At 44.4% G+C, this 21,051-nt stretch overlaps 1 protein-coding gene across 5 annotated transcripts in view; it reads right to left on the reverse strand.

Moving 5' to 3' along the window:
• Positions 1-21,051, reverse strand: part of BRAF (B-Raf proto-oncogene, serine/threonine kinase) — a 149,892-nt gene that overhangs the window by 57,399 nt on the left and 71,442 nt on the right. For all 5 annotated transcript variants that reach the window (XM_068277846.1, XM_068277844.1, XM_068277842.1 and 2 more), the window contains exons 3-7: positions 15,923-16,180; positions 14,983-15,086; positions 12,802-12,904; positions 11,026-11,174; positions 6,708-6,827 (exon numbers count right to left, since the gene is read on the reverse strand). In XM_068277846.1, coding sequence (XP_068133947.1) covers positions 6,708-6,827; positions 11,026-11,174; positions 12,802-12,904; positions 14,983-15,086; positions 15,923-16,180 — 734 coding nt within the window. The remainder of the gene's footprint in view (positions 1-6,707; positions 6,828-11,025; positions 11,175-12,801; positions 12,905-14,982; positions 15,087-15,922; positions 16,181-21,051) is intronic.

Here is a 21,051-nt window from a genome sequence, read left to right on the forward strand (position 1 = left end):
CCTTTAAGTAATGGACTTCCTGATTTGGTAATTCCCAGACTTCCCTAAACTTTCAAATTGAATACAATAAAATACACAAATACAGAAAGTATGTGGAGGTTTCATCTGAAGATGGAGGCACAGCGAGAGCATAAACGGTAAACAGCAAAACAGCGAGGAATCCCGCTTCATGGCCTAGGCAGGATTAGAGAAAATCCAGAGTTTAAAAAGCTCTATTAACAGATCAGTGCTCAGCTGAAGGCTGGGGATAATCCAAAATTACACAACAACTGGCAGCCCTCCTGCAGATTAAACACGACAATATTCCCCACTTGTTGCCCTTTTAGCTGCCTGTGCGGCACAGACACGGAGGGAACTGGCTGTTCGGCGGGAGAGCCGGCAGCTGCAGACGATGATTGCACAAGTCATTTATAGTGTCTGGCACTGGAGAGGACAAACGCAGGGAAGCTTTGGCTTGAAAGAAAGTTTATTACACTTTTATTGCACTATGCTAATTTTTGCTTTCAATTAAGTGTACCTGAGATGTTATACTTTACCAGGGGCATCCTCCAACCCCATGTGGTCCGTAGGCTCCCTCGCCGTCCTCTTGTTATTCCCCCAGCCCCCCCCCCCCCCCCCCCGGTAATCTGTCTGGGCAGTCACAGCTAGTCATCTGGCTGGAGAGGACAACGAGGGAGCCCACACACCTCAAGGGGCTGGAGAAAACCCCAGGCAGGGCCGGGCCGAGGCTAGATAGGCTCCAGCCTCAGGGCACAGTGTAGGAGGGGGCGCACAACTCAGCTATTATTCCCCTATTGTGTTTGAAGCAGAGAGAAATAAGAAAAGGGGATACATGGCAGTGACTGCAAGCCAGATAACTAGAGATTAAGGTGTTGGGGGCCCTGGGCCGCTTCTTAGTCTAATAGCAATCAGTGTGTGATGGCTGGGGTGGGAGGGATAGAGGGGCGCCTTTGGTGTCTCAGCCTTTGTGTGCTGGAGGACCTTGTCCCCGCTCTGGCCCCAGGAAAGTATAAATACACCCATTATTCACATCTCAGGTTTCCTTTAAGCTTTACGTGCTATTTTTTTGGTACTTATCCGTTAGCCGGGCGCATCCGGCAGGTGGCGCTGTTGTTGCTAATTTTAATGCTAATTTCACGTAACAAAACTGTGAATGAAAACGCAGCGGGTGGCGCTAATTGCATTCATAGTGAAGATAACAATAGGTGTATTAAAAAGGTGATTTCATTAAATGAGAAATAAGCTGGCGGCAATGTAACAGATCAAGCCGCCGGCTTCAAGTCTCGCTCTCCTCCCCCCTTGCCCTCTCTCGTATACATCACTGGCAGCCCTGGGAGGGGGGGGGGGGGGCGTGTCCCCCCAGAGTCGTTAGTCGTGGCAGGCAATCATGCCTGTTTTATTGCGACGAACGACTCTGCGGGGACACGCATGGCCCCCCCAGGACTCTATACGAGAGAGGGCAAGGGGGAGGAGAGCGAGACACGAAGCCGGCGGCTTGATCTGTTACATTGCCGCCGGCTTATTTCTCATTTAATTAAATCACTTTTTTAATACACATATTGTTATCTTCACTATGAATGCAATTAGCGCCACCCGCGGCGTTTTCATTCACAGTTTTGTTATGTGAAAATAGCATTGAAATTAGCAACAACAGCGCCACCTGCTGGATGCGCCCGGCTAACGGATAAGTACCATTTTTTTTACTATACCAATAAATATGTGACTTATCTGTGTAACATACAGCAAGCTCATGACCTCATTTCACATTTTACTTTGAGCTTTGGTATGTTGAAGAAAAAAAAAAATATATGTTAAGTTGCATTGTATGGAACTGAATAATGACAATACACCCTTATTACTGTATTCTGCCACATCTGGTATATTCTGCTATTCTGCCACATATGGTATCTCTGCTACCTTGACCCACCCACCAATATACATCATCAAGAGCCAATCTACAGCTATGTAAATAATCATCCACAGGCCATCGATAGTTTTAGTGCCGCATAAAATTCATGATCACCGAGGAGTTTCCTCAGCTAAACCCTTAGGCTATGTTCAGTGGTGCGTTGCGGTATAATGGCTGCTGTGTAACGCAGCGGAAGCACGGCAATACACCATCTATGCAAAGTTGACAGGGTGGTGGGTGCATTATAATATAACGGCATGAGGCATTGTGATGCTCTGCGTGCAGCGTGTTACTGCAAAACGCACAACAACAGTAAGAGTTAATGGTATCTTACATTGACAATACTGTATCCTTCACAGTATACAACGCAATGTGCAGGTAACATACGGCACCGTTTTCCCGATCCATTGAGTTTCTGCTGTTACAGGGAACACAACAGCCACTGTGAACAAAGCCTAATGCTGGGTACACACGGTACGATTTTCTGTGCGATTTTCCGACCCTTTTTTCCACGCTCGATTCTGCGCTTGATTCTCTTATCTTCATTCATTTTTCTTATCTTTTTCCATTCACTGCTATGAGACATCGAGCGCAGAAACGATCGGGAGCAATATCGCACGGAAAATCGTACCGTGTGTATTAGGCATTAGAAATCAGTACTGGCACTCTGAGATCAAGAACTAAGGCGTCACTAGATAGATATCGGACCGATGGGGGATCTGCTATGGCCGTGCCTCATAAAACGAAGGATTTAAAGTGTACCAGAGATGGCCCAAAATAAAAGTTTTATACATACATGGGGCTTCCTCCAGCCCCCTACAGGCTTATTGGTCCCTCACCGTCCTCCTTCGCCTCCAGGTTCTTCCACAATTCGGCCAGTCGGTGCAGGTGCAGTCCGGCCGTGCATGCTCCCCCATTGTGCTCCCATGGCTTGGAGCGTACTGTGCCTGCGTAGTAATACTGCACAGGCACAGAACTCTCCGGGCAATGGGAGCGCGCCAGGTAGCGCATGCGCAGTACGTGCCAACTGCCTGAGTTACCGAGCCAAATTGCAGAAGAATTAAGAGGCAGAGGAGGGCGGCGAAGGAACGATAAGCCTCGGGGGGGGGGGGGGGCTGGAGGAAGCCTCAGTTTAAAAAAATAAAAATAAATTTAAAAAAAAGAGAACCTGAGAAGGCCCAAAAATGCAATACCTGAACTTCAAACTGAAAATAGTGGTCAAATGCAGTCCAGACTACTATTGCACTTTTCCGACACTGACCATAGTAAAATGCAAAAAGAAAATGTGCGCATTGAAAAAAAAATGCATGCAAGTACCCATGGGAAGGGAGCACAGATATGTGTTGCACGGAAATGTGCTGCAACTGAGGAAAGCTGGCCCTCGGTTCAAAGACTGATCAAAAGCGGTTACCCAAAACAACTCTCAATGATTGCTTGGGAGGGCTGTGTATGAGCGAACCGCCTGTTGTAACATCACATGTACCCCTCACTTGACAAATATTCGTTACAAGTATTTAATATTCAATAAAGTAGTACTAACGCTTTTCCAAGCATCCTCATTTTTTTCACTAACAAAACCCATAAAAACTACTTTAGGTATATTTATGATCTATCAATAAAAAGTAGCCCCTTATCCAGACATATTTACTCCTGGGGGTATGTGAGCTGCATGCTAAGCAACTAGGAAGCTCTCAGCTACTCCCTCACCGCTGCTAGACTTGTACCACCCTCTCCTCCACCTTTATTTCCAAATAAAATATTGGGGTGAATTTAAAAAAATAATGAAAAATATAGGCACATTTATTAAAAAAAGAAATAAAACACAATCAGCTGTGTGCCGAGTTGTGCAGCCCTGCAGCAAGCCCTTAAAGCCGCAGTGGCCGAATGACTAAAAAAATGCCTGGTCACAAGGGGAGGGGGAGGGGGGGGGGTTAACAACATGGTACTTATGTTCTGGTTATTAAAACGTTTAACCACTTATGTCGATTTTATCTCAGCACATTTTCTTTAAAAAAAACCTGAAAAATGATTTTTTTCTCCCCGGTTTTATTACTCCCTTTAAAATGCAGCTAAAATAAAATTCTTAGCAAAAAGTACCACCCAAAGAAAGCCAAATTTGTGGTGAAAAAAAACGATGTTTAGATTATTTTGGTTTCCTAAGTGGCGATAAAGTTATTGGTGAATGAATGGGAGGAGAGTGATGTGTGAAAACTGCTCTTGTTTTTAAGGGGAAATAACCTGTGGTGGGGAAGTGGTTAAGATTCATGCTCAAAGAGCACTGTAAAGCTGACCCACTCACCACCATAAACAGAAGCCCACTTCCTTCTCTCACTGTACAAAATGTTCCGTTTAATAAAAAGAGCCAATCATTTCTCCCTAAATTCATTTTGAACCGTGTAATCGAGCGCTGATGGCAGTGCTGATAATTTCCGACCTGTCCGATACCCGCGCAGATCAATTCCCCGCTCGATACCGTGGGCAGGACAATGGTCAGAAACAAAGAGAAGATAAAGAACTGCCCGCAGGGTCGAGCGGGAATCGATCCGGGGACGCGCCGCAATCTATCATGCCGCGGCTCGAAACGAACCGTGTATCCCCAGCATTACAGACTTTGGATTGAGTGAACAGGAACCACAAGGATTCTCTCTAATGGACGCAAAGACAGCAGTAAAATCCAGACAGACGTTCTAACTAGAGATGGCTCGAACCTCCGATTTTCGGTACGTGAACCTCGAACGCGAACTTCCGCAAAAATTCGGTTCGCACAAACTTTTGCGAACCGCAATAGACTTTAATGGGGAGGCGAACTTTGAAAACTAGAAAACATTTATGCTGGCCAGAAAAGTGATAGAAAAGATGTTTCAAGGGGTCTAACACCTGGGTTTTTTCAGTGACTACAAGAGGGAAAAAAAAAAAAAACTAAAAAAAGTATACTTTTTGAGAAAATAGATTTTAAAATTCTTCTGACCATGGGAAAATTAACCCCCGCCGATTTTAGCGGTTAATAGCAAAGCCCCTTTAAAAGCTAGAAACACCAAAATTGCTGGGAATGCTAAGAAGAACAGTGGGAACAAGAGGACTTTTTTTTTTTTTTTTTCAAAAAGACCTTATACTTTGAGAAAATCGATTTTAAAGTTTCAAAGAAAAAAGAGCAGATTCATTAAAAAAGAGCCGATTCATTAAAAAAGAACCGGATCATTCATGAACCGTTAGTATAGCTTAGAATGCGTCCTGTGCAGGACGTATAGCTGCTGGCTCCCGCTGTCTCTCCCCTCCTGCCTTCACCTGTCACCCTCACCTAGCCTGGCACCCGGTGCACCCATGGGTGCAGCAGGTGCCAGCCTAGGTGAGGGTGACAGGTGAAGGCAGGTGGGGAGATTTCACTTTCAAAAATCTCAAATCTTTGGCCAAATAGGTCATAGCCTAGGGTCACTTGCACTCCGTTGGGTTCCCTACATCTCTGCAAACCAGAGTTATGGGGGTGCAAAAGTGCTGAATTTGGCCATTAGCTTTCATTGGGCTCCCTATTTCACTTTCAAAAATCTCAAATCTTTTCAAAGGACGATGGCTCAGCAGTGGCAAATTTTCTAGCATTGTAGGGACTTTTAGGGGGCTCAGGACTGGTGAGTTTGGGACCCCTAGGCCAAAGAGATCATAGCCTAGGGTCACAAAAGCTTGGGTTTTTTTTGGCAATGATGAACGTAAATCACCGCCATGTCCGTTACCAAAGTCTGAAGCTCACGACATGTTGCATGCAGGTAGAAGGCATATTGTTGTACTTGCACTCCAACGTTGGGTTCCCTACATCTCTGCAAACCAGAGTTATGAGGGTGCAAAACTGCTGTACTTTGCCATTGGCTTTCATTGGGCTCCCTATTTCACTTTCACTTTTGCACCCCCATAACTCTGGTTTGCAGAGATGTAGGGGACCCAAAGTTGGAGTGCAAGTACAACAACATGCCTTCTACCTGCATGCGACATGTTGTGAGCTTTAGACTTTGCTAACGGCCATGGCGGGGATTTACGGTCGTCACCGGCATCAGTGCCAAAAGAAAACAATCTTTTGACCCTAGGCTATGACCTCTTTGGCCTAGGGGCCGAAAACTCACGAGTCCTGAGCCCCCTAAAAGTCCCTACAATGCTGGAAAATTTGCCACTGCCGAGCCATCGTCCTTTGAAAGGATTTGAGATTTTTGAAAGTGAAATAGGAAGCCCAATGAAAGCTAATGGCAAAATTCATACTTTTGCTATAAGGTCTTTTTGAAAAAAAAAAAAAAAAGCAAAAAAAAAAAAAAAAAACCCCTATAGTTCCCACTGTTGTTCTTCCCAGCAATTTTGGTGTTTCTAGCTTTTAAAGGGGCTTTGCTATTAACTGCTATAGTTGGCGGGGGTTAATTTTCCCACAGTCAGAAGGAGACTTTACATTGAAACTTTAAAATCGATTTTCTCAAAAAACTATAAGGTCTTTTCTCTAGTAGTCACTGCCATCCTCTACATACCCTGCGAATTTGGTGTTTTTACTATGTAAGGGGACTTTGCTATTAACCGCTAAAGTCGGCGGGCATTAAAGTCTATGGGAAAAACGAGAAAACAAACTTTGTTTGAAAAAAATTTGTGGTCCACCGCAAACGCGAACCACCGAAGTTCGCCATCGAACCATCTCTAGTTCTAACTCTTCCTCAGGCTATCTAAATCTATAAAAATGGGCGGCAATTCCGCTTTGCTACACAACTGACAAGCCATTTGCACAAAGAAGAAATGCTGATAAAAAAAAACAAAAAAAAACTATGACTCTTACCCACTAATGTCGGGCGGAGGGGAGGGGGAGCAGGATTCTACGGCTGGCATAACCTCTTCAAACGGAACTTCATCCTGCTGTATCGGGTGGTGTTCAAAAAACTTTGAGGCAAACAGCAAACTAAAAGAGAAATAAAAATGATAAACATTAGAGCTCAATTTTTATATGCACTTGACACCCAATCACCCCCCTAAACACTCATCAATCACTCCGCCAATGCTATATTTTAGATTAGGCTCTAATCAGCCCCCGGGGGCTCCTGATCACCACACACACACACACACACACACACACACACACACACACACACACACACACACACACACACACACACACACACACACTCCCCAGGCTCCCCCCCCCCCCCACCTCCGTGTACGGTATACATCTATTCTCCCCTGTAATCACCCACTGATCACCTGTCAATTACCCATCAATCACCCAGTCACTGCCACCCATCAGATCAGACCCTAACCTGCCCCTTGCAGGCACCTTATCACCCGCCCACACCCTTAGATCGCCCGCAGACCCGCCCCCGGGGACCACCTCCCAAGTGCATTTTTTACATCTGTTCTCCCCTCTAATCACCCACTGATCACCCATCAATAACCCCCTGTCACTGCTACCCATCAGATCAGACCCTAATCTGCCCCCTGCGGGGTTCTGATCACCCGCCCACACCCTCAGATCCCCCTCAGAACCCCCCCAATCTCCCCCCTGTCACTATCCTAGTGAACTAAAAACAGTGATCAGTAAAAACTGTCACTTTGTTAGTATCACTAGTGTTAAATAGTTAAGCCAGTTATTTAGCTAGGGTCCTTCGTTGGGTAGTAAGCGTCAGTTAGCACCCAGCCTACCACACCGCAGTCACTAATTAGTTGCTGATTAGCGTCATCACTGTCGCTAATCAGCATTGCTACTATATAGTATCTGTAAGTGATCATTACTGATCGCAGTCAGATCTATATTAGGGTCACTAGGATACACTAAAAACAGTGTTTGACCGATCAGGCCTGATCCTTCGTCTGCACTTGCGTTCAGGCCGCCCCACCGCAGTGACAGAATTTTTTTTTCTGATCACTGCAAAAAACACTGTAGAATAGCTGTGGCGCTGTAAAGATCAGTTTTGATTTTTTTTTTTTAATCAAAACTCAGTGACCACAGCTTTCTACTTCACAAGTATTCCCTTTTACTAGGTAGGTGATCTTTTTCCTGGGAAGTCTCAGAGGAATACCCCCAAAATTTAGCAGTCCACCATTGCAAAAAAGGGGTATTCCGCTGAAGAGGCCGCCAAGATTCTGGCCCAGTAGGGTAAGTGCGATTGGGAAGCCAAATCCACCGAATCATCCAGGTCACAATACGAACCGGTGAACAGCAGTGGCTCTCTGACCGATAGCAATGAGGTGGAATCCCGGCTAGAGCCAGGCGTACCACACCCCATGTCACTGGACTGCATGTGGCGCAGGATCAGACTCAAGGGCAGCAGAGTGGTGCTAGTGCTGATCTGAGTTTTCTTGGTGAGGCATGCACCAGCAGCATAGCATCTCCTGGACCTAGCACCAGTACTACCATAGACCCTGGTAAAGTGGCGAGCACCAGCATGGTAGTAGAAACTGGTTCGGTGGCACGTGCATTAAGACCAGAGTCGCAGCTACCAGCAAAATGGGCCCGTACTACCAGAGATCTCCCAGAGGTGCTGGCAAATCCCAATTGCTAATCCCCTGGTTCTGCCGCACCCGTACTGCCCCCTTTCCAGTCTGGAGTCCAGGTGGAGACAGATCATCTAGGATCGGCCCTAGACTTTTTTTCATCTGTTCTGCACCATGGATCTCTACGACTTAATTGTGGCTGAGTCCAACTGTTATGCCACACAATACGCAACCGCCAATCCGAGAAGCTACCATGCCCAGCCTTTTCGGTGGAAACCACTCCAAGTTTCCAAACTTAACAATTTTTTGGGGCCTTCTCCTTAACATGGGTCTAGTCAAAAAGAATGTATTGCGGTCTTATTGGTCAACACACCCAATACATCACATGCCCATGTTCTCTGCTGCCATGTCCAGGTCACGATTTGCAAACATCGCTTCCTGCACTTCAGTGCCAATACAACCTGTCATCTAAGAGGCCACCCTGCTTATGACCGGTCCCACAAAATTCGGCCCCTCATGGACCACCTGTCTTCAAAATTTGCAGCTACTTATAACCCTGAACAGTCATTTTGAGGCATTTGGTTTCCAGACTACTCCTCATGGTTTAGGGCCCCTAAAATGCCAGGGCAGTATAGGAACCCCACAAGTGACCCCATTTTAGAAAGAAGACACCACAATGTATTCTGTTAGGTGTATGGTGAATTCATAGAAGATTTTTTTTTTTTCGCAAGTAAGCAGAAATGGGAACTTTTTTTTTTTTATTTATTTATTTTGTCGCAAAGTGTCATTTTCCTCTAACTTGTGACAAAAAATAAAATCTTCTATGAACTCCCCATGCCTCTTAGTGAATACTTTGGGATGCCTCCTTTCCAAAATGGGGTCATTTGGGGGGCATTTATACTATCCTGGAATTTTAGCACCTCATGAAACATGACAGGTGCTCAGAAAAGTCAGAGATGCTTCAAAATGGGAAAATTCACTTTTTGCACCATAGTTTGTAAACGCTATAACTTTTACCCAAACAAAAAAAAAATCCAATAACTGTCTATTTATTGATCAAAGACATGTAGCACAATAAATTTAGACAAAAATGTATATAGAAATTTTACTTTATTTGAAAAATGTCACCACAGAAATAAAAAAAAAACAACAACATTTTTTTGACAAAATTCATGTCTTTTTTGATGACTATAATAAAATCTAAATATCGCAACAGCAATCAAATAGCACCAAAAGAAAGCTGTATTAGTGACAAAAAAAGGAGGTAAAATTAATTTAGGTGGTAGGTTGTATGAACGAGCAATAAACCGTTAAAGCTGCAGTGATCTGAATGGAAAAACAGTGTCTGGTCCTCAACCACCTGGGCGTTACGGACGAGCTCAGCTCGTCCAGTAACGTCGCGGTGGATTGCTCAGGCACTGGTGGGCCGATTTACATAATTTTTTTTATATACATGCAGCTAGCACTTTGCTAGCTGCATGTCTTACCCGATCGCCGCCGCTTGCCGCCGATCCGCCGTGAAAGAGGGCCCCCACAGACCCCTTGCACAGCCTGGCCAATCACCGCCAGGCTGCGCTATGGGGTGGATCGGGACTCCCTGTGACGTCACGAAGTCGAAGACATCATTCCGTTCGTCGCCATGGCGACGGGGGAAGCCCTGCAGGAAATCCTGTTCAGAACGGGATTTCCTGATAGGTATTCATGCCGGCAGCGATCAGGAGGGTGGGAGGGAGAGAGCAGGGAGGGGGGAATCACGTAGCTAGCGATAGACTAGCTACATGAAAAACAAAAAAATTAGGTAAAAAAAAAAAAAAACTCCCGCGCCCGTGCACCGCACGGAATCAAAAATGCCAGGGAGGTTAAGGGGGTTTAAGGCTGCAGTCCTTAAGTGGTTAAGTTAGCCAATAAGTGGTATCATCCCAATTCAAAACCTCTTGCTTTTACTTATGTCTAAAAACGGTACAATACTCCACTGCTGCTACTTTGTTTCAGAATAGTTTATGTTGTTAATATTTAAGACCAGACATCGCCGCAGTCATACCACCTACACATCAAAAAAACTAAATTGCAAACACCCCAGCCCTGCTGGTTTACCAGATAGCTTTGTACATCCTTTCAGGAACCAGCAGGACTGGAACTTGGCACAGAGGTGGTCCAGGGGTCCCCCCACTACCCTCAAGCTTTGGATTGTGTAGGAGGTAGGAGTTCTGAGATATCGGGCCTTAAAGGGCAACTGACGTAAGAGGGATATGGAGCCTGTCATATTTATTTTCTTTTAAACAATTCCAGTTGGCTAGTAGCAGGATAGCGAGGCAATGTGTATTGTTAAAAAGGAAATAAATATGGCAGCTTCTATATCCCCCACACTTCAGTTGTCCTTTAATTATCATCAGCATAACCTAATAGAAAAGCAAGAGCAGTAATGTGGGACTGACAAGGTACCTTGTTGCATCTCTATCAATATAAAGTCTGTCATTCCTGAGTTACAAATTCAAAATGACATTTTCCAAGTGATCAAACTGGCCAATAAACTAGTAACCCTCGTGAAGCACCCCTGTGGCATTGAGTGTCAAAGTTACAGACTCCAGAAGGGCTTCCTTAAATAAAGTCTGTCTGGTTGGCCACAAACTATAGTGATGACAAACCACACTGTCATTAACGACACTTACTCAAGTCGGTCATAGTTGACACACATAAGTGGCACCTCCGTACTGCACCTCTGGTGGAATTTATAGCCACAAGTCTGGCAGCGAAACCCCTGGAATAGCAGCTTCCGACAAAAGTCACAGAACGCCAAGGTGAAGAATGTTTTTCGTACCTAAATAGAGCAGATCCAATATTAGCATAACCAGTTCACTTCCCAAGTTTTTATTATCCCTTAAAGTGCAACTGTCGGGCATAAAATCGAAAAGCAATTCTTTAATTTTATCTGGTAAACAAGTAATAACGATGGTAGCCAGGAAATCCAATATTACTTTTCTTGGTGATAATTGATCATTCCCCAGTTTACCATACACGTATTTGGTACATTGCTGCACAAAGAAAGTCGCAGGGCATGCTGACACATAAAATCTGTTCTGTCAGATTTTAACTGCTTACTTTTTTCGCTGGAATGGTCCTTTAAGTCCTTATCTGACATTTTTACAATGAGGCTCCAACTGATAGCTCCCACACCACATTCTTGACTCCACACATCTCTAAGGGCCATTTTCCACTAAGTAAGAAATCGTAATGCGAATTTTCGCATTAAAAACGTACCAATGAAGGTCAATGGAGTCATTTCCATTGAATGCGAATTTTCACATGCAGTTCGATGAAGAAAAATTAATATGGATTGCATGCTGCAGATTTCTGCACCACACATCCGTTTCCTATGTAGTGATTGCTAGACGCATATGAAAATTTGCATTAAAATTTGCATAAAAACACAAACATTTGCACATGTATGCGAAATGTAATATCCTAAAGGAAATATAAAGAAGGTTGAGAATAGATGACAATAAGCCCAACGCATTTTGATTTCAGCATTTTGGAGCGTTTCATTGCCACGTCTCCATTGCTCAGAAGCCAGTAGACAGACTATGGGGAGGCAGACTCCTTCCTTTGGAAAGCAGCACATTTGTCAGTCATTTCCAGAAATGTCCCAACAGACAGTTCACTCAGCTACACACATCTGAACACTGGCCAGGAAAACAAGCATCATTATGTAGAAGGTATTTCTCCATATCCTGTAGATCTTTATTTTGATGAAGCAAGTGACGGGTTTACAAAGGACAGCTACCTAGAGGTGATCACCTAACTGGAAAAGCCAATGAGACATACTCTCTCAAGTGGGGGGAACAGAAAGAAACAAAAAAACAAAGACGAGCTCCAGAACATAAATGTCAAACTCTGGCCTGCGGGCCAATCTGGGCCGCAGAGCCATCAACTTTGCCCCGCAAGCGGTTTCCCCCCTTTGCAGTAGGTTTGGCCCGCTCTAAACCACCAGGGAAACTATATTGCAGGTGAAGCACTAAGTCACCAGGGAAGCCAAATGGGGGAGGCAGGGGGAAAGCGCTAGACAGCAGGGAACTGTATGGAACTGTATAGGGGAGGCAGGGAAGAGCAATTAAACACCAAGAAACTGTATAGGGGTGGGCAGATCACTAGACAACAGGGAACTGTATAGCAGAGGGAAAAGGCATTAGAAACCAGGGAAAGTACTAAAAAAATTTTTTTGGGGGGAGTTATTAGACATGAGGAACTCTAAGGGAGGGAGGTGGCCACTAGACATTCAGGTTAGCCCACAACTTGGTCTCAGTGATCAATTTCGGCCCATTTTGTGTTTGCCTTTGACACCCCTGCCCTAGAACCTTTCCTATGATAGAAGTATCTAATAAAATATAATAAAAAAAAAATGTTAAAGAGCAATAATCCCAATTTGTGCTGTGTACTTGAATACATACAAAGTTATGTGTTGTGAGGGGCACGTTCTCCAAGACTTCTACATGTAGCTCCTCTCCCGTTAGCCAGCTGATGTCCGTGTCCCAGCCAATCGGCTTCTTCTCCCTGTCATTGAGAAATACAGAATTGAAAACCTAGAACAACAAACATAGGAATGGAGGAGGTGGGGCACATGCCCAGAATATTACCCAACAATCATCTGAGTGCAGGGTGGGGTGCACATTATGCAGGATGTAAGAGGAAGCAAAACTAATAATTCATGTAGGAATTTAAAATATTATGCAAACGCTTATTGATTCAAACTGATGGCATCTCACTGACCTATCTCTACCTGTAACTCAGTCAATTCAACAGGTAAATTGGCCAGGAGTCCAGAAAAAGGTTTTTTTTTTAACCGCTTCTAGACTGCAGTAATTGAAATCTAAGCAGTTTGTGGCTGCTTATTCCTTCCAGGGCGTAGATTTACCGTGCACACACAGACCATCGCTCTGGCCATCTCTACCTCGCCACAGGCCCCTTGTTCTGTCATCACTATGACGGCAGTGCTCTGTGAGCAGGTCAGGAGCCAATTTTATTGGCTACTGACCCCGTAAGCACGGTGAGCCAATCCTATTGGATCACATTGATGGCAGGGTCAGGAGCCAATGAAATTGGCTCCTGAACATGTCACAGTGCTCTGCTGTCATAGCAACGGCAGCGCAAGGGGCCTGCGGTGAAGGGTGAACAGAGTGACTGGCGGATCTATGCAGTGATTCATCAGTAAGCACCATTTTTTAGTACCAGCAGTCTCTGGTCCTTAAAGTAAACCTTAAGCCAGGAAAAAAAAAATGAGTTTTACTCACCTGGGGCTTCTACCAGCCCCCTGCAGCAGTCCTGTGCCCTCGCAGCCACTCACTAATCCTCTGGTCCCCCGCTGCCAGCTAGGTTCGTTTTTGCCGACAGGCCCGACAGGACTGGCCATGCGTGGCTTTTTCCGCATTCCCGACTGTAATTAGCGCTATTGCGGGCCGCAGCGCGTACAAAAATATGTTGTCGCATATCTATGTGTGCGTAATGCGGCAACGCGTATTTTTGTACGCATTGCGGCACGCAATAGCGCTAATTACAGTCGGGAATGCGGAAAAAGCTACGCGTGGCCAGTCCTGATGGGCCTGTCGGCAAAAACGAAACTAGCTGGCAGCGGGGGACCAGAGGATTAGTGAGTGGCTGCGAGGGCACAGGACTGCTGCAGGGGGCTGGTAGAAGCCCCAGGTGAGTAAAACTCCATTTTTTTCCCTGGCTTAAGTGTCCCTTTAAGGGGCCAGAGACTGCTGGTATGCAAGTGGTTAAAGTTTGAAACTTATAACCTGTGAAATAAATATTCCTATAAACTGCCCAATTCAATGACACTTTATGGAGTTTTCCCTTAAATTGGGCCCAAACTCTTGGGCACAGCACGCAATGAAACTTTTTTTCACATAAAAGTACTGTAGAACTCCACTGCTCTGAGCTGTGTGCGTTTGTTTAGCTGCATCACAGTGTAATTAGGCTCATCAGTAGCTGTGACTCACAGAGCTGCAGCTTTGCCTGTACAGTAAAAGACTTCGGGTCAGTTGACAGTACATACGAATACGCAGCTTTTCCCTGCATCACAGCCGGATGGGGAAACACTGCCTATTCTGTCAATAGCATGCTGTCCGAATCAATTGCCGGAGGGATTCTGGACAGCATGCAGCAGTTTTTCATAGCAAGTATCCGAATCTCTATAGCGGTGCCGGGCACTGCTATAGCGATTCAGCTGGGGCTTTGCAGCAGTACAGATGTGTCCCATCCAGATTTCCATTACTTGTATTGAAGACATTTTTTTCTCTAAAGGTTATCATATTGTGCCTAAACGTCTAGAGCAGAGAGATCAGAAAAATCTACTGGTGGCATTTTTCAGCCAAATGTATGCAGGTGTGGTTGGTAATAAGCACTGGCAGACTGTAAAATGCAAATCGCCAAGCTTTCTGGGAGAGAGCGCCTTTATCTTCAACAGGTCTAAATGTTTCAGCTCATACCCACCTCGTGATGTTATGCACGATTCTTTTGACAATAGGCGATTACAAAGCACTTAGTGCAGTTGATCAGCGCTTCTACCACACCCCCTCGTGCAAATGGGATTTGTCCCCACTCATGCAGAGGAAAGCAAAGATAAAGCTTACCCATCCTGGACCCTGTATACCGCACAGCACTCTGGGATTAGCCCTCGCATCATCAGCGCTTTCTTCAGGCTTTCCCGGACGGATACGCCACACCTGGCAGGTACCTGGATGGGGGACGAATACAAAATAATCTATGCTCAAAAGGACAACTAAATCATTACAACACATTATATAGTACAATAACACTGCAAGAATAGTACAGGTAGTCCCCGGTTAACGAACGAGACAAGGACTGTAGGTTCGCTCTTAACCCGAATCTGTTCTTAAGTTGGAACATTGAGCCCCTGTACCTCCCCTGTGCCTCCAGTGTCCCCCTCTGTGTTACTTCTGCCCTTTGTACCTGTTTATACAAGTTTAAACGCCATTTTACCATTGATTTTTTTTTAAATCAATTTTCTCAAAAACTACAAGTCCAATTTGAAAAAATAAATTGCCTTGTTCCCATGGAAACACAGAATCCATGCCATTCGTATCGGCGGGTTGTTCGTAAGTCGGGCTTTCATAAGTCAGGGACTACCTGTATTGCATTGCATTGCTAGTATTAGAAGAAAACTACTGCAGAACATTGTGAAATTTAACACACGTGTGCACATACACACAAGTCCATCTGCTCATGGGGGCTTCTCAGTATTTCCTTTATTGTTTACAAAAGCATTTAGGGTAAGGATCTATACAAATATACTGATAAGCCTTTCTCCTCATGTGCGCACTATTCTGTCAGTTGGACCGTACCACTGCCATGCAAAACAGGGGTTTTGTAAATAAAGGGACCTGAAAGACCAAAGAAGGCTGGAAGGTAAGTAAAAATCTTTTTTTTTCACTCCAATTTAGGTGTGCTTTAAGTTTGGAAATTGTACAGACAATACAGTGTGATGGGTATGAAGCCAGAGTGTGGTCACATGACCAGCAGAGATGGACCATGTGCTTATACTATACTCACCACTGTGCGCTGCTTGTTAGGTAGGAAGACTCTTACAATAGGTTTCTGAGGAGATTTGGGGTTTATTCGGGAGAAGTCGGAGGGATTCTGTAGGGCAGACATAGACGAGGGTGCTAAAGACAGAGAGGAGGGGACGGAGGACAGATTCATTTCTGAGGAGGAGAAGGAGGAAGAGTCTGATCCGTTCCCCATGGACTCCATTAACTGCTGCTCCCTCTGCTGGAGGGCGTCCAGTTTACTGGTGTACTCCTCATAAGCCTACAAGATGAGAAGAAAAGGGTAAGTCATTAAAAAAAAAAAAAAAAAAAAAATTGCCTTACATTTCAAAAACAACAACTTCACTTTTTTTTTTTAAGGGAGGGAAAATAGTTCTACTCTAGACGTTGTAGGGAAAAATGGCAAATATTAGTCAGCTTGTTTACACTTTTTATTACATACAGCAAACACAGCCTAAGTGTTCCTAACAAAGTCAGATAGGAGTGTCAAACCTTGCTGCCAATCACTGGATTAGTCCAGGTGACATCAAAGGGAGGAGCCCAAATCACTATAAAACAGCATAATCTGGCCAACAGCAATAGCTGGCAGCCGAATTAGGTCTTATCCACAAGTCCACAGCAGCCCGGGGGTGAATAATAAATGTTGCCAGGACTTTTGCCGGAACAGTGTGAGATGTTTTCGGCTATGCCCTGCGCCCAAATCTCCCGGTGCCTTAATTACATGCATATTCCACACAACCTTTATCCACCCATTTAGTTTTGTAGACAGAGAGCGATGTCAGCGCAAGCAGCAAACCGCGTGACATGGCAATATGGGTGTTAACCCGTGCTGTTTCCCTGGCCCATTAATCATGAATAACATATAAAGAGTTACAGTGGGATGCAAAAGTTTGGGCAACTTTGTTAATAGTCATTTATGTATAAATTGTTGGTTGTTATGATAAAAAATGTCAGTTAAATATATCATATAGGAGACACACACAGTGATATTTGAGAAGTGAAATGAAGTTTATTGGATTTACAGAAAGTGTGCAATAATTGTTTAAACAAAATTAGGCAGGTGCATAAATTTGGGCAACACAAAAAAAGAAATTAAATCAATATTTAGTAGATCCTCCTTTTGCAGAAATTACAGCCTCTAAACGCTTCCTGTAGGTTCCAATGAGAGTCTGGATTCTGGTTGAAGGTATTTTGTACTATTCCTCTTTACAAAACATCTCTAGTTCATTGAGGTTTGTTTGCTTCCGAGCATGGACAGCTCTCTTTAACTCACACCACTGATTTTCAATTATATTCAGGTCTGGGGACTGAGATGGCCATTCCAGAACATTGTACTTGTTCTTCTGCATGAATGCCTGAGTGGATTTTGAGCAGTGTTTAGGGTCGTTTTGTTGAAAGATCCAGCCCTGGCGCAGCTTCAGCTTTGTCACGGATTCCTGGATATTGGTCTCCAGAATCTTCTGATACTGAGTGGAATCCATGCGTCCCTCAACTTTGACAAGAGTCCCAGTCTCTGCACTGGCCACACAGCATGATGGAACCACCACCATATTTTACTGTAGGTAGCAGGTGTTTTTCTTGGAATGCTTTGTTTTTTCTCCATGCATAACGCCCCTAGTTATGCCCAAATAACTCAATTTTAGTTTCGTCAGTCCACAGCACCTTATTCCAAAATGAAGCGGACTTGTCCAAATGTGCTTTAGCATACCTCAAGCGGCTCTGTGCTGTGGGCAGAGAAAAGGCTTCCTCTGCATCACTCTAGCATACAGCATCTCCTTGTGTAAAGTGCGCCGAATGGTTGAATGATGCACAGTAACTCCATCTGCAGGAAGATGTTGTAGGTCTTTGGTGTCTGTCTGTGCGTTGACTGACTGTTCTTACCATTTTTCGCTTCTGTCTGTCCGAGATTTTTCTTGGTCTGCCACTTCGAGCCTTAACTTGAACTGAGCCTGTGGTCTTCCATTTCCTCAATATGTTCATAACTGTGGAAACAGACAGCTGAAATCTCAGACAGCTTTCTGTATCCTTCCCCCAAATCATGATGGTGAACAATCTTTGTCTTCAGGTCATTTGAGAGTTGTTTTGAGACCCCCATGTTGTTTCTCTTCAGAGAAAATTAAAAAGAAGAGGAGGGAAACTTACAACTGACCCCCTTCAATACTCTATCTCATAATTGGATTCACCTGTGTAGGTGTAAGTCAGGGGTCACTGAGCTTACCAAGCCAATTTGAGTTCCAAATATTAGTTCTAAAGGTTTGGGAATCAATAAAATGTCAACAGTGCCCAAATCTATGCACCTGCCTAATTTTATTTAAACAGTTATGGCACACTTTCTGTAAATCCAATAAACTTCATTACACTTGTCAAATAACACTGTGTGCGTCTCCTATATGATATATTTAACTGACATATTTTATCGTAACAACCAATGATTTATACAGAAAATCATGACGATTAACAAGGTTGCCCAAACTTTTGCATCCCACTGTAGCATAAAACACAATGGCCTCAATTCACTAAGCTTTATCAAACACATTATCAAACGTTTGATAAGTTACCTCATGGGTCAAATCTAATTTTAAATTCACGAAGATGTTTAGATTTATTGAACATTTTAGCGATAAAACATTCGATAAATATAGAACACCTTAGTGAATTTAAAATTAGATTTTACCCATGAAGTAAATTATCAAACGTTTGATAAAGCTTAGCGAATTGAGGCCAATGAGGGGAATTATTTACCTGACACATTGTTTAAACTGAACTCTAACCAGCGTCTCAGTCTTGCTCACATCGCTGGGAAACACTGCAGAGCCGTTACTGGAGGCCTGAAGCAACAGTGTGGTTTGTGTGACACAAGGCTGCACACAACAATGGGGAAACATCCTGCTAGTTGCTGTATAACAGATAAAGAGACAGTCCAAGGGACACGAAAAGGACACCTGAGGTGAGGGGGATGTGGAGCCTGCCATTTTTATTTTCTTTTAAACAATATAAATTGCCTTGCAGTCCTGCTGATGATCTGCCTCTAATACTTTTAGCCATAGACCCTGAACAAGCATGCAGATCAGAGGCTTATGACTGAAGTCTGACAAGACAAGCAGCATTCTTGTTTCCCATTTGAGTGTTTCAGACACTACTGATGTCTGAATAATCAGAAGGGCAGCCAGGCAACTGGCAACAGCAGTGGCTGGATGATGTAATGGTTAAGGGCTCTGCCTCTGACACAGGAGACCAGGGTTCGAATCTCAGCTCTGCCTGTTCAGTAAGCCAGCACCTATTCAGTAGGAGACCTTAGGCAAGTCTCCCTAATGCTGCTACTGCCTATAGAGCACGTCCTAGTGGCTGCAGCTCTGGCACTTTGGGCTCTATTCATAAAACCTTACCGCAAGTTTTCCGCTCAAAACAGCGGATTTTCCCGTCCATTTAGCAAAGTGGGCATTCATAAGAGCTGTTCCCGCATGAAAATCTACAATCCCCCAGCAGAGCGAGAAATTTCCGCCCTCTCCAGTGTTTTTCTAGATTTATCTAGAAAAAAGTAACAAAATGGCCATTCATGAAGTTTAGAGGAAGCGGTATGTGGACGGGAAATACCGCTTCCTCTGATTTTGCGGATTACATACAAGTGAATGGGACAGACCTCCCAGAGAGAGCAGTGCACGGAGGGACTCTGCCGGCTGAAGTGTTTCCGCATGCCTTCCGACAGCTTACCGCCAGCTTTCAGCGGGAGATCTCCGCTCTTGCATCGCAGCTGGCAAGATTTTTTTGAATGACCACCCAGAAGTGTAAAATACCGCTGCGGTATTTTCCCTCCAGGAGTTTTTTCGCCACAACTTTTTTATGAACAGAGCCCTTTGAGTCCGCCAGGAGAAAAGCGTGATATAAATGTTATTTGTCTTGGTATTGTTCAACAGGAAATAAATATAGCAGCTTCCACATGCCTCTCATTTCAGACGTCAAAGTGAATAACATTACTTCAAGGATCTAATCCATGTACTAACACGGTATGACTTAAAGCGTACCTTTGGGGGGGGGGGGGAGAGGGGGGTGTAGGTTCAGGATGAATACTCCTGTTGAATACTCCTGTTGTCTTCAGTCACAAATGACTTAGCAGTACCGTGGCAGCCATGTTTCCAAAGACTGCCGAAGCTCTTTGGAAGCCTCTGCCTGCATTGCCTCGGTCTGCTCCCAGCAGACCGAGGCTTGGCAGCCACCAATTAGACTGTGGCTGCCAAGCTGGGGGCGGGCCGCAGCACTGCAGGTGGGAGTGGCCAGAGCCTCAGCAGGCACTTCGAGAGGGGAAAAAAAGGGGAGGCGGAGCAATCTCCTTCCTTGAGGGAAAATTTTAGGACAGGTAAGTACTTAATCCTGACCGCCCAGTCCATCATATAGACAGAGCCTATCATGAAAGGCTCTGTCATTTTAACCATAGGTACTCTTTATTGAAAGAGAAAAACAGAATAAAATAAAGTTTGCTACATTTTTATGACATGAAGTGAATTTTCCTGGTTAAAAATTTCCATCTATACACATAACCTAGCTCTGAAATATATGCTTCCCCATTAGCGCATAATATAGAACTACATCAATGGACACTTCATCTATGAACAATTACTCTTTGTAGGTCTTATCCAAAACATATTTGCAATGCAAATCTATGCAAGGTGCGGTGCGCACACAGTTCATTTGTATTGCATATTCTCCTGTGCATGTAAAGCCTGGTACACACATCCAATTTTGATTGGCCAATGACAGACCAATTTTACCACCAATTTTACCATCTCCATGTAGTATTAGAGCCAGCAGATTTTGAAAACTATGAGCACACTGTGAAGGTAAGCCCTTACATTTCATGGAGGCGGTAAAATTAGCCAGACATTGGCCAATCAAAATTGGATGCGTGTGCCAAGCTTAATAAAGGTATTCATAAATTACTATTTTCGGTATCAAAATCTGGCAGAAATTGATGCCGCAACGTGGCCAACCAATAGTCTGGCCAAAATCGATTGAATATAAAATTATTGATGCAGCATGCTGGAAAGCTCACTTGAAGGAACTCTGTCGGGGGCACGGCAGTAGCGGCTATGCCGCTTGCGCTCCAGTGGAGCGTCCTGAGCCTGTGCAGTAGTTCTG

This window comes from Hyperolius riggenbachi, chromosome 3 (genome assembly GCF_040937935.1).
Source record: "Hyperolius riggenbachi isolate aHypRig1 chromosome 3, aHypRig1.pri, whole genome shotgun sequence".
Lineage (NCBI taxonomy): Eukaryota > Metazoa > Chordata > Amphibia > Anura > Hyperoliidae > Hyperolius > Hyperolius riggenbachi.